General features: G+C 40.4%; 1 protein-coding gene across 2 annotated transcripts in view; it reads left to right on the top strand.

Moving 5' to 3' along the window:
* LOC124589845 (male-specific lethal 3 homolog) overlaps window positions 1-12545 on the top strand; it is a 108508-nt gene extending 95963 nt beyond the window's left edge. For both annotated transcript variants that reach the window (XM_047131605.1, XM_047131604.1), the window contains 3 exons: window positions 1688-1905; window positions 1999-2083; window positions 11930-12545. In XM_047131605.1, coding sequence (XP_046987561.1) covers window positions 1688-1905; window positions 1999-2083; window positions 11930-12002 — 376 coding nt within the window. In that variant the 3' untranslated portion in view covers window positions 12003-12545. The remainder of the gene's footprint in view (window positions 1-1687; window positions 1906-1998; window positions 2084-11929) is intronic.
* The last annotated feature ends 343 nt before the right edge of the window (window positions 12546-12888 follow it).

The following is a 12888-nucleotide window of genomic DNA, read 5'->3' as shown; positions in this document are numbered from 1 at the left end:
GAGGCTTTGATGTTTAATGAAACAAATGTGTTACACATGTATCAAAGTATTTTCCATCACTGGCCAGTACTTTCGCCCAGCTTTCATGCAGTGTACGAATGCCGCCTCACAAAGTTGTTCATCTTTTGAAGCGATCCACGAATTGATCCAATTTGTGACTTCTAATGAGATTGGAAGTGTTGGTCAGCCAGGCCGTGCACCATTGATCTAAACAGGTGATAGTCAGAGGGAGCAATGTCTGGAGAATACGGTGGATGGGGTAGGACTTCCCATTTTAACGCTTCCAAATACATTTTGACCTCTTTTTGCAACGTGGGGTCGAGTGTTGTCATGCTGCAAAATCACTTTATCATGCCTCTCGCTGTATTACGGCCGTTTGTCTTTTAATGCTCTGCTCAGACACATTAATTGCATTAGTTAACGAGCATCTGTGATTGTTTCACGTGGTTTTAACACTTCATAGTACACGACGCTGAGCTGGTCCCACCAAATGCAGAGCATGATCTTGGAGCTGTGAATGTTCGGTTTGGCCATAGACGTGGGAGCATGGCTGGGATATCCCCATGATTTTTTGCATTTATGGTTATTGTAATGAACCTATTTTTCGTCCCTGGTCACAGTGCAATGCAGAAATCCCTTCCGTTTTTGCCTCTGAAGCAACTGTTCACAAACACGCAAACACAGTTCAACGTCTCTTGGTTTCAGCTCACACAGGACCCAAGTTCCTTCTTTCAGAATCCTACCCATAGCCTTGAGACGTTTTGAAATGGCTTGCTGTGTCACTCCCACTAGTCGTGTCAATTCTTCTAGAGTTTGACGCGAGTCTTCACTCAGCAATGTCTCCAATTCTGCATCTACGAAAACACTCTCTCTTCCACCGCTATGCTGGTCTAAGATGTTAAAATCACCATTCTTGAAGCGTTGGAACCACTTCAGACACGTTCTTTCACTAACAGTGTCCTTACCATATGTACTTGATAGCATTCAATGAGACCCGGCCACTGTTTTCTTCATATTGAAACAAAACAGTAACACCTTCCGCAAATGATGAGAATTGGGCTCGTAAACAGACATTTTCAATCAAGAACAACTTTATGATGAAGACGCAAATCGACTAGTGTTTGAATGATGTTATGTTGACCGAGGTCCGAGCCAACTGCCTGACGTCTGCTATCTGTGTCTTTTGACTGCTACTTACAGTTGTCGCCACCTAGGGGCAAACGGCAGAAGCAAAGTTTACACCTTGTAGCTTAAGTGCATTAGCCGTTTATCTGAGGGCCATTCAAATGCCAGGCAATCCCTGGCAGACAAATACTACCTCGTGTGTGAAAATTTAAGGCATCCACTGCTGCCTCCACTCACACATATTGTACCATTGAAGAACCTGAAAAAAGTAATTACCATATATTAGTAAACCAACTGCTCTAATACTGTTGAACTCTGTGAGGACTTGATTTTATACTATTGAGGCCTCCTATAATAGCATTTGTTGTTTGTGCCTTGTGGGCTTTCCTACACATTTCACTGTTTGCAAATTTCTCCCCTCACTTTCTCAGTTCTTCAATAGGCTTCTTTCATTCTTTGTTTCTTCCTCTTCATCTTCCTTTTTTCCCTTGGCTTCGCAGATATTTATATGAACGGTTTTTATATTCTGAAGATCTAATGTTCTCTGATTTCTTGCTTTCAGCACCATAAACAGCTCCTTGAAATGTAAAACTTCTGGTTCGGTGCCAAGTGTATCATCTGTAGAAGATATGTTACGCTCCAGGGGTTGTCCACCTGCAGCTCTGAAGTTTCTTTCATCACAAGTTTTGGAGTGGCATTTAGTTCCCGAGTCAATGTATACAGAGAAACCATCACCACCTTCTCTTGTTTATGGAGCAGTGCATTTGGCAAGATTATTTGGTAAGTTATAATGGGCAAACATTCAGAATGAAGGTATGTCATTATATTTATATCAATCGTTTGACAGATTATATGAAGTGAATTATTTTCCAGTTAAATTACCAGGCCTCCTCCATAATACAGACATGCAGGCAAGAAAACTTAAGCTTGTGTTGAGACACTTGCAGCTAATTCTAAAGTAAGTACTTAATTCTTTTTTCTTTATTAATCGCATCTTGAGACATTATAGCATCAGACCCCCAAGTGGTAATGTAAAAGCTTCATTTATGGGTCTGTAAAGAAATAATGAAATGCAATATTTAAGCCTGTTAGTAAAATTTTCACTGTAAATTTTTAAACTGCAGCTATTGATTTCCTGTAGTTTAACTATAGCCTGATTAAAATTACTTGTGGATTGACACTTAAAACACTGGAGCAGGACCGAGCGAGGTGGCGCAGTGGTTAGCACACTGGACTCGCATTCGGGAGGACGACGGTTCAATCCCGTCTCCGACCATCCTGATTTAGGTTTTCCGTGATTTCCCTAAATCGCTTCAGGCAAATGCCGGGATGGTTCCTTTGAAAGGGCACGGCCGACTTCCTTCCCCATCCTTCCCTCATCCGAGCTTGCGCTCCGTCTCTAATGACCTCGTTGTCGACGGGGCGTTAAACACTAATCTCCTCCTCCTCCACTGGAGCAGGTTTCCTCCAATCAGAACACTTAACATGATGACCAAACTGTTTGCTGTTGTCAAACTGCCACAACAATTGGCCAGTTCATGTGAGCTTCCTTGACTGGATTTCTTTCTTGATGTGCTTGGAATTTTGGACCCCAATTCCAGGGCCTGCCCCTTTTACTTGGGATTTCATCAGATGTGGTAACACCCAAAAAATGCTAATGAAAAATGCACCTTAGTGGATCCTTTCACACAAGACGCAATTCAGTGTCACATATATTACTCAGTTGACAAAGTCTTCAACTCAAAGGAATTATCCAACTGGGACAGAAATTGGTAGATGTGGTGTACATGTACAGAGTACCAGATGATGACAATGTCAGGAAAAAATGGATGATTTATTGAAGAGAAAGAGCTTCACAAACTGATGAAGCCTGTAATGTGTTGAGTCACCTCTAGCCCTTTTGCAAGCAGTCACTTGGTATGGCATTGATTGAAACAGTTGTTGGATATCCAGATTCTATCCAATTGGCACATTTGATCATCCAAATCTTGATCTGGTTGGAGGGCGGCCCGCTGCAGCACTGTTGCCTTATGGGGTTGTCAGGGCCACTCTGTGGCTTAATTGCCTCATCTGACGTGCCAGCACTGCCAGCTTCTAACAATAGGCAGCTCAGTATGCTGCAGCTCACTGCTACAGACAGGCTGGGCTGCCTATCAAATATACAGGGCTATTACAAATGATTGAAGCGATTTCATAAATTCACTGTAGCTCCATTCATTGACATATGGTCAGGACACACTACAGATACGTAGAAAAACTCATAAAGTTTTGTTCGGCTGAAGCCGCACTTCAGATTTCTGCCGCCAGAGCGCTCGAGAGCGCAGTGAGACAAAATGGCGACAGGAGCCGAGAAACCTTATGTCGTGCTTGAAATGCACTCACATCAGTCAGTCATAACAGTGCAACGACATTTCAGGACGACGTTCAACAAAGATCCACCAACTGCTAACTCCATTTGACGATGGTATGCACAGTTTAAAGCTTCTGGATGCCTCTGTAAGGAGAAATCAACGGGTCGGCCTGCAGTGAGCGAAGAAACGGTTGAACGCGTGCGGGCAAGTTTCACGCGTAGCCCACGGAAGTCGACGAATAAAGCAAGCAGGGAGCTAAACGTACCACAACCGACGGTTTGGAAAATCTTACGGAAAAGGCTAAAGCAGAAGCCTTACCGCTTACAATTGCTACAAGCCCAGACACCCGATGACAAAGTCAAACGCTTTGAATTTTCAGCGCGGTTGCAACAGCTCATGGAAGAGGATGCGTTCAGTGCGAAACTTGTTTTCAGTGATGAAGCAACATTTTTTCTTAATGGTGAAGTGAACAGACACAATGTGCGAATCTGGGCGGTAGAGAATCCTCACGCATTCGTGCAGCAAATTCGCAATTCACCAAAAGTTAACGTGTTTTGTGCAATCTCACGGTTTAAAGTTTAGGGCCCCTTTTTCTTCTGTGAAAAAAAATGTTACAGGACGCATGTATCTGGACATGCTAGAAAATTGGCTCATGCCACAACTGGAGACCGACAGCGCTGACTTCATCTTTCAACAGGATGGTGCTCCACCGCACTTCCATCATGATGTTCGGCATTTCTTAAACAGGAGATTGGAAAACCGATGGATCGGTCGTGGTGGAGATCATGATCAGCAATTCATGTCATGGCCTCTACACTCTCCCGACTTAACCCCATGCGATTTCTTTCTGTGGGGTTATGTGAAAGATTCAGTGTTTAAACCTTCTCTACCAAGAAACGTGCCAGAACTGCGAGCTCACATCAACAATGCTTTCGAACTCATTGATGGGGACATGCTGCGCCGAGTGTGGGAGGAACTTGATTATCAGCTTGATGTCTGCCGAATCACTAAAGGGGCACATATCGAACATTTGTGAATGCCTAAAAAACTTTTTGAGTTTTTGTATGTGTGTGCAAAGCATTGTGAAAATATCTCAAATAATAAAGTTATTGTAGAGCTGTGAAATCCCTCCAATCATTTGAAATAACCCTGTACATCTTGCACTGTGAACCAAGCTCTACTACTGTAGACATGCTGTTACCTCACTGTTGATATTTCCCAAAATACCATGAAAAGCATTTAACATAAAACTGATGGGGCAGAAATATTTTTCTTTGCTAAAAGAAATGTCATTTTACACAATGCATGCAAAGTAAGTGCTCTGCAATATATTTGATATAATTTTCTAATATGCCTTTTTTTGGTAAAATGTGCACAGGTGGTTTACTAATATAGTAGAAGTCTCGTACACTGAAGAGCCAAAGAAACTGGTACACCTGCGTAACATCGTGTAGGGCCCCAGGGAGCACGCAGAAGTGCCGCAACAAGATGTGGCATGGGCTGGACTAATGTCTGAAATAGTGCTGGAGGGAATTGACACTTTGAATCCTGCAGATGTGTCCATAAATTCGTATGAGGGGGTGGAAATCTCATTTGACCAGCACATTGCAAGGCATCCAAGATACGTTCAGTAATGTTCATGTCTGGGGAGTCTGGTGGTCAGCGGAAGTGTTTAAACTCAGAACATAGTGAGTAGAAGAAAAAGTGTGCCATCTCCGCTAGTTCACAGGTTCCACCGCGAGATGTCAGTTGTTCCACTTGTGACCCACGGAAATACAAGTTATTACGCCAAACGTTGCATGCGAACTTATTCATTCATAAAATTTATGTAATCATATGAAAAGTAGATGGATTTAATTAACTTACCTCAGTAGACATCAGTTGTCAGCTAGTTTGGATAGTTTCCAGGCAGTCTTGGAAGTTTTTGAAGACTTCAACTCCTCCTGAATTTGTTTAATGCCAGTGAAAAACCGGCATTTTGTATAATGAAGAATCAGCTTGGGAACGATGTCCATCACATGATCTTCGCAGCATCCAGTGTTAGATATTTCAACAGTTATGTAATCCAAACTGTTGAGGCAATCGTTAAAAAATGTCACCCCATAAATTCTCCTCGCAGAGTTTTACCGCGACTATATTTTCCACCTGCACAAGAACATAGAAGACGCCTTTCGATGGATATGTGAGCAGTGTCTTTTCTGTAGAAGATCTGTTATCTCTAATAGATGTAAGTAAAGAGAATGGGATGTCAGACGAATTTCCACTTAGAAGCACAAACACTTGTGGCATTTTATGGCTTTTCTTGTTTGATGCACCACGTAACATGCCAGATGATAAACTAAACATTCCTTTCCTGTGGTGCTTTCAAGACTCTCAGGAATATGTTGTGGATTGGGATGAGCCTCTGTGAAGTTGTGTGGAACACAGTGTTTTTTTAATTATGTCTTCCATTTCCAGAACTCCGTCTCTGTTCTTTTGCTGCAAATGTCTGGCTAACGTCCACATTTGCCATACATATGACGTCAATGAAAATTCACATTTATGTTCGCAGTTTCCGCCAGAAGACAGGGCTAGTTTTATAGGAATATAAACACACTGTAGCATGTGCAAGCTCAAGAAGTCTATTAATGATGGGTGATCATTGCAACTCGGAGACCTTACGATACTCAAATGATGATGAAGTGGGTCCTGATTAAATTTTGCAGTCAAGACATAGTTGAAATCTTTGTCCTACAAATATTCAGATATCTCCAATGTACTTTTAGTGGTTACTCTTAGAGACTGGAGAGTTCTTTTGGAAGCAAAGCTGTTTTTTATGTTCATTAATGGTTTGTGAGCCTCTGAGTTTTTGTACAATGCATCCTTAGGAAACGAAGAATTAAGTGTGTCCACTACGTTGTTCATACATCTAGTGAATGATTCCATTGATTCACTGCCTTCGGATCCTGTTGCTTTAATTTTCCTGAAGAATTTTATACTGTTGGCTACTGAGTTACTGAATAACTGCAGGGCTGATCTTAACATTCATTCGTTCAAATGACATCGGGCTCAAGTGGGTGGAAGTTAACTTGTGGCAAACTTTTAATGTGGAAAATCCTGGGAAATTATCTTCTTGATAGACTCTGCAATAAAAATTATAGTTGACAATCTCATCGTTAAAAAGTACTTCAGTTTTATCACAGAAAGTATTTTTTTTATATACACTTTGTGTGATCAACATCTGAAAATGATCACTCTTCTGGTTTTGTCAACAGGATTTGATATAGAGCAAGTTACTTTTTTTTTTTTTTTCACTAATTCCAAGACATTGCCAGACCTTTTTATTCGGTTGACTGACATCACAAGTGAAGGCAATAATTCTTGTTCCGGCTTGTTCCAGCTGGATAATCACTTGAATTAATATCTGCAAGATGATGTCGCCTGGAGTTGCGTTGCGACTTGCATACGCAGCAACAGGTTGGATGCAGTTATGCAACAGAGGAGCAAACATGAACACGAGAGACTGATTGGCAAGTTTATTCTTACAGTTGTCTGGAGTATACTCTTCTAAATTGACGAAACCATCAGCTTTCAGGGAATTGTTATTAAATTGCAATTCTTTTTGGAGCTTAATTTAATCAAAAATCAGCACACCTAAGTGTTTGGTTTTCATCTTGTTCTTCCCGAAAATAATTCTTAATGGCCTCCACAGCATGTGGATATGAGCATTTGAGACCCTTTACTAAATTTTGAAGATGTGTTTCTGAAGGAAGTGACAACAAACCATGCTTCAAACAATGTCTGTATCCATTGGGTGACTTAATTTTTAAGAGCACACTGTCCAGAAGAAACTCGTCTTCATACCGCATTCCCTTAGTGTTTTTTAATCGGCATTTCTTTATCATAGTGTCTGCTATCATTTTCTGTTTCTTACTCAGTTCGGAATGATCTAGGAAATATGATTGAGCTGTCTTATGATTTTCGTCTAAGAGCTGCTTTCGCAGTAGATGGATTTCTGCATTCCCTGTTCTTAGTTTATTACGAAATTGCACAACTTCCAGCTTCTTACACTTTAATGTTCTGTTTAGTGAAATGAACGCTGCTTCTGGTACCTTCTGTACATTTTCCTCGACGGATGAAACACTGGGAAACATCGGAACTTCTTGTTGAACGTTTTCTTTACAGCAGGTGCTCTTTTGCGAGTGTTTTACTGGCAGTGGTTTTCTTTTGTGTAATATTGTTGATAGATATTTCGGTACATTTTGAAATAAATGAGGAACTGCCCCTGATTTTAGAGACCACCTTTGTCTTGGAATTTTAACTTGTTTACCCTCGATGATAAACACTTCAGCTTTTATAAGAAGTTCCCCACAGAAATGTGAATCACACATGAAACAATTGTGAGTTAGAATTCTGTCTTTCCGAGGAATTGCTCTGACCCATTTTGCAAATTCTACTTCATCTTTTGGAGGCTTAAAAAAATGTTTACCTTTACTTTCTCGGTAGCCAGATCTGCACGCTGGAACGAAACAAGTCGGCATTTTTTATCCTTCTTCAAATGTGAGTAACTATATCACTAAACACCACTTATTCACCACAGACTTCAACTCTTCAATGTTCACTCACAACACCATAAATATACTCACAAAATAAGCACAGGCAGTAGGGAAAAACACCTTCGGGTAAAGCAAGACCATGCGAACTTGAGTCTCAAGCGACAGTGCTGCTCGTAGTTCGCCGGCACGCCACCCGTCCTATGCTGCCTGTGTTAACGGGTGGGGAGTCAGTACACTTTCTCGTCTACTCGCTATGCTCAGAAGAGTGTTCCAGAAGCCGTACTGTAGCAATTGTGGATGTGTGGGTGTCGCATTGTCCTGCTGCCATTGTCAAAGTCTGTCAGAATGCAAAATGGACATGAATGGATGCAGGTGATCAGACAGGATACTTAAGCACTTGTCTCTGGTCAGAGTCGTATCTAGTCATATAAGAGGGGGGGGGGCGGCAGCATATCACTCGAACTGCACATGCCACACCACTACAGGGCCACCACCAGCTTGAACAGTCCCCTGCTTACATGCAGGGTCCATGGATTCATGAAGGTGTTTCCATACACGTACACGTCCATTTGATCAATACAATTTGAAACGAGACTCGTCCAGCCAGGCAACAGGTTTTCAGTCATCAACAGTCCAATGTTGGTGTTGGTGGGTCCAGGTGAGGCATTATATCCAAATCCGCAGTATATCGGGCTTCTATGGACATCTGATTAGATGCTTTCATTTACACTTAGAATATATTCATTTTAAGTGAAATAAAGGGTTGTTTTTGTAGAGATTTCTCTGCGATTATGCTTGTAAATTAGGTTTTGACACACAATACTCATTTTCGACACTTCCAGAATCAAATTTGATAAAAATTAGAACCAACTTCTCAGTGTTGCTGCAGCTGCATATGGTAGGTGCTGCATATCTGATTTGCCAGTTAAGTGAGTTATTGTCATGTCAAACCATTTTTGTTACATTCCAAAGAACAGTTAAGTATGGTATTACTCTGGGCTGACAGTACTATTTTGTGCTGGTGAATTATTAATGAACTGTTTTTGTGTTACAATGATTTTCACTGTACCTTGGGCGCGATAAAACTGCCAGCATGCCTACTGTGGCATTCGCTGTGTTATTCAGTGGTTTGGTATTTAACTAATTTGTAAATGGAAATGATAATCTTATTTTATTACATTGAGTAGTTACTAAATAATTCTTCTCCCGGCTAAAGATTTGATCAAGTTGCTAAAGAACTCCAAGTTAACGTCGTGTTAAAGTGTTGTCTGTAAGTTGTGTAAGTGTCACTAAATCACAGTTCATAAAACAGATTCTATACAACTATTGATTAAAAACAAAGATGATGTGACTTACCAAACGAAAGCGCTGGCAGGTCGATAGACACACAAACAAACACAAACATAAACACAAAATTCAAGCTTTCACAACAAACTGTTCCCTCATCAGGAAAGAGGGAAGGAGAGGGAAAGACGAAAGGATGTGGGTTTTAAGGGAGAGGGTAAGGAGTCATTCCAATCCCTGGAGCGGAAAGACTTACCTTAGGGGGAAAAAAGCACGGGTATACACTCGCGAGCACACACACACACACACACACACACACACACACACACATATACAGACACAAGCAGAATGTCTGCTTGTCTCTGTATATGTGTGGATGGATATGGTCTGAGAGGAGGAGGAGGGGGGAAGACTTTTAATATACCAAATGTAAAAGTACCACTAAAAACAAAAACAAATGTTCCATTCTTAAAAATATTTAAATTATTTACCAGCATATTCTACCTGGACAATCTGACACACAGTTCACTTGTATTTCGCTATTATTTAGGCGAGAATATACCTGAGGTGACCATCATTCCTGCAACCGAATTTAGTTTTCTGTGGTAGACTGCAGTTGTAGACTGCAGTTGAGGAGGCCGTGTCCTATTGTGACTGGTCACTCGAAATGGTAGTGGATTGTGCGTGTTTACCTCTCCCATGACTTCACGCCTCTGAGATAGACACCATTGTAAGGTAGTGAAATGATGCCCACACGAAAGTAGCTAGCCCCTGAATAACTAACTTTCATCCATAAACTTTTTCAGGTGGATTTGCAAAAGGTTTATATCGTAGACTTTTCTGTCTTGAGTTTCTTCACTTGAGTGTTTAAATGAGCATCATCTTCCGTTGTAACAGGGGCTGCAGTGTAGGTGATTTCTTTGTTTCTAGTTTTTTAGACCTTGAAGGGCTGTAAGAAAAAACCCTGCTTTAAAATTCCTGAACTAAATTACTTGCTTACATATAACAATAGCATACTTACCGTCAGAAGAGAAATCAGTCCGTCAAAGTGATGTCAGTACCTTCTATTCTGTCTTCTACCTTTCTCAGAAAGCTTTTCACACAATGCCTAGTACTGCCTTTTGATTCATTCAAGTGTGGTCAATTGTTTGTTCCAGTGAGTTTCATTGGACGACTCCAGTGTTCTATCAAGACTATGAGCAAGACAACTTTGTTTTAAACGTCACAAGCTCCTTCACCACAGTCAGAACAGAATGAGGCTGGAGACAAAATGAGGACATGTACTGTAGATTAAATGCATTTCTTGGTGCTGTGTTCAGTCTATGACAGGAAGTGGCAGTGATAATTTTGGCACCTTAATCAGTCATAAAAGGCTCAGCTTTGGGACTATTCTTGCGAATACCAAGAAAATTAAATCTTCTCAACAATTCCTTTGCTGTCTATAGTGGCGAGGTCAAATGGCAAGAGTTAAGATTGGCTGACAAAAGCGCATTGCAATCTTGATGCCAGTGCTTCAGAAGCTGCTGTGCCGTAGCATATTTGCTGGAATTTGTGTTTATAGTTTTTTTATTATGAAAGTATTCATTGTTAAGTTGGTATGCATTGAGGATCTTTCCAGAAACATTTTTTTTTCTTCCAGGGTTCAGTTTCCTAAAGTGCCAGGAAGTTCTGTGCTGGTGTATAAAACATTCATTATTCAATGAATTAATAAAGTGATCTACTCTAAGGGAAAGTATGTCATTCAACAGGGGGAAAACGTGCTTTCCCCAGGGGTACAGTTTTTTTTTACTATGAAAAAAGTATTTCTCACCTAGGAAAAGATTTTTCACCCAGGGAAAAAAGTGTATTTTTAACCTGAAATAGGAGATAAGTCTGCGATTATTCCCCCCCCCCCCCCCCTCCTCCCCTTCGTATACACGCTGTTGTAGAGATGTGTAGTGCATGCCCTCTTCTGTAGTGTGTGGAGCAGCCCATCCTGCATGGTGACATTGTGGATTTGTTTAGCTGGAGATTACTGAAACTTGGTGCAGAGCAGTGCAGTGCCCGCCCATCAGATGGTCTGCTTTGCAGTTATCTGCGTAGATACAGCTCTTCAGTTACAGCATGTAACTTCATCAGAAGCCCTTGAGCTCTGTTAATACTCCTGTGATCAAAAGTTTGTGATTATTGACAGACTTCCCTGTGGATGTAGGCTGGATGATCTACCATTGTTCCAGAACAAGCCTCTCAGAAAGAATGCAGTATGTTGCATAATTATTAAAAAGTTAAATGAAAGAATATGCAATGGGTTTGTAGGAATCAGCTTCTGTCACTATGTGTAATAATGGAAATTATTTTGAGTGTGAAAAACTTAGCTTGTGCTAAAGCCCATTGTTGAAATATACAGATACATAACATGGATAGAGAAAGTCGTACCATCCACAAGCAAACAAGAAACTTCCAGTTAAATTTTTATGTTTTTGTGAAAGCGAACAGCAATCATTGTAGTGAGGGGCAGTAGGTAGTGGACTATCACTCTAGCCCAGTTAGTATACAGGAATAAATAACTGATAAGTGATGCACCTAAAAAAAATTACAATTACTGCTATCATTTTTATGACACTTAATAATAACTTGAAAATTTTAATTTTACAGGTACCTTGAACAAAATAAAAGCTGGTTCGGCGAAGAGTTCTATGAAAGTAGTTTGGTACAGAAAATGGAATGACACACATGAGTGTTTCACATAAAGTTGGTACTTGGTACCCTAGTACAAAAATTATTCTGTAATTTTTAAAGGACAAAAACGTTTACATTTTTATCAAACTAACATTGTTCAGCAAACGAGACAGCATGTCTAAGGTTCTTTGTATTATACTGCTAAGAAGTTTTCATTTACTCAAAATTTTGATAAGAGCATGATACTTTTTGCCGTTACAGAGAACATTGCAACGAAGGATTTGTGTCGGAAACTTGCTAAGTTTTTCTACCTGGGCATTGTTAGTGGTGTTCAGTGCAGTGCTTCATATCTCAAGCCTGTGCAGTGCATGCTTTGTAAAACATAATTGTATTTATTTTATGTTTGATATTTTTTTTCTTGTTCCTTGAGTGCAGAAAAGGAATGAAAAACACGGAATACCCTGGTGGTATGTACACTTGTGTTTTCATTCAGATTTATTTCAAAATTAGCCTCTTTTGAACCTGAGGTGGTTGTTTTTTGTATGCTTTCTATCTGTTATAAACATTAACTGAAATAAATTATGAAAACTGAGATGTACTACCCTTCATTACAGTGTGACAAATTACTGCTTAGTGTGTAGCTTGATGGCAAATTCAACACAAAGGTAAGATTTTGATAGGTGTTCCTTTGACCGTAGAATCAGTTACTGGAGATTGCACAAAAAAGTAAAACTGCCAATTATACTGAGTGCTGTATATTATGCAGAATGCCTTTGGGGTTCCCTCAGTGCGCTTTGGCATTAAAATCCAGCTTAGAATATGGGCTGTGCTGACACTGATAAGCAGGATGAGCTACGGTTATTTTGCTTAATTACGTAATTATCACTATCATGCAAACCTGCAAGGACAGTTAACCAAAAAACAAGAAAACAACT

The sequence above is a fragment of the Schistocerca americana genome, chromosome 2, assembly GCF_021461395.2.
Source record: "Schistocerca americana isolate TAMUIC-IGC-003095 chromosome 2, iqSchAmer2.1, whole genome shotgun sequence".
Lineage (NCBI taxonomy): Eukaryota > Metazoa > Arthropoda > Insecta > Orthoptera > Acrididae > Schistocerca > Schistocerca americana.
The sequence above is the reverse complement of the archived record's forward strand: the minus strand, read 5'-3'. Positions and strand labels throughout refer to the sequence as shown.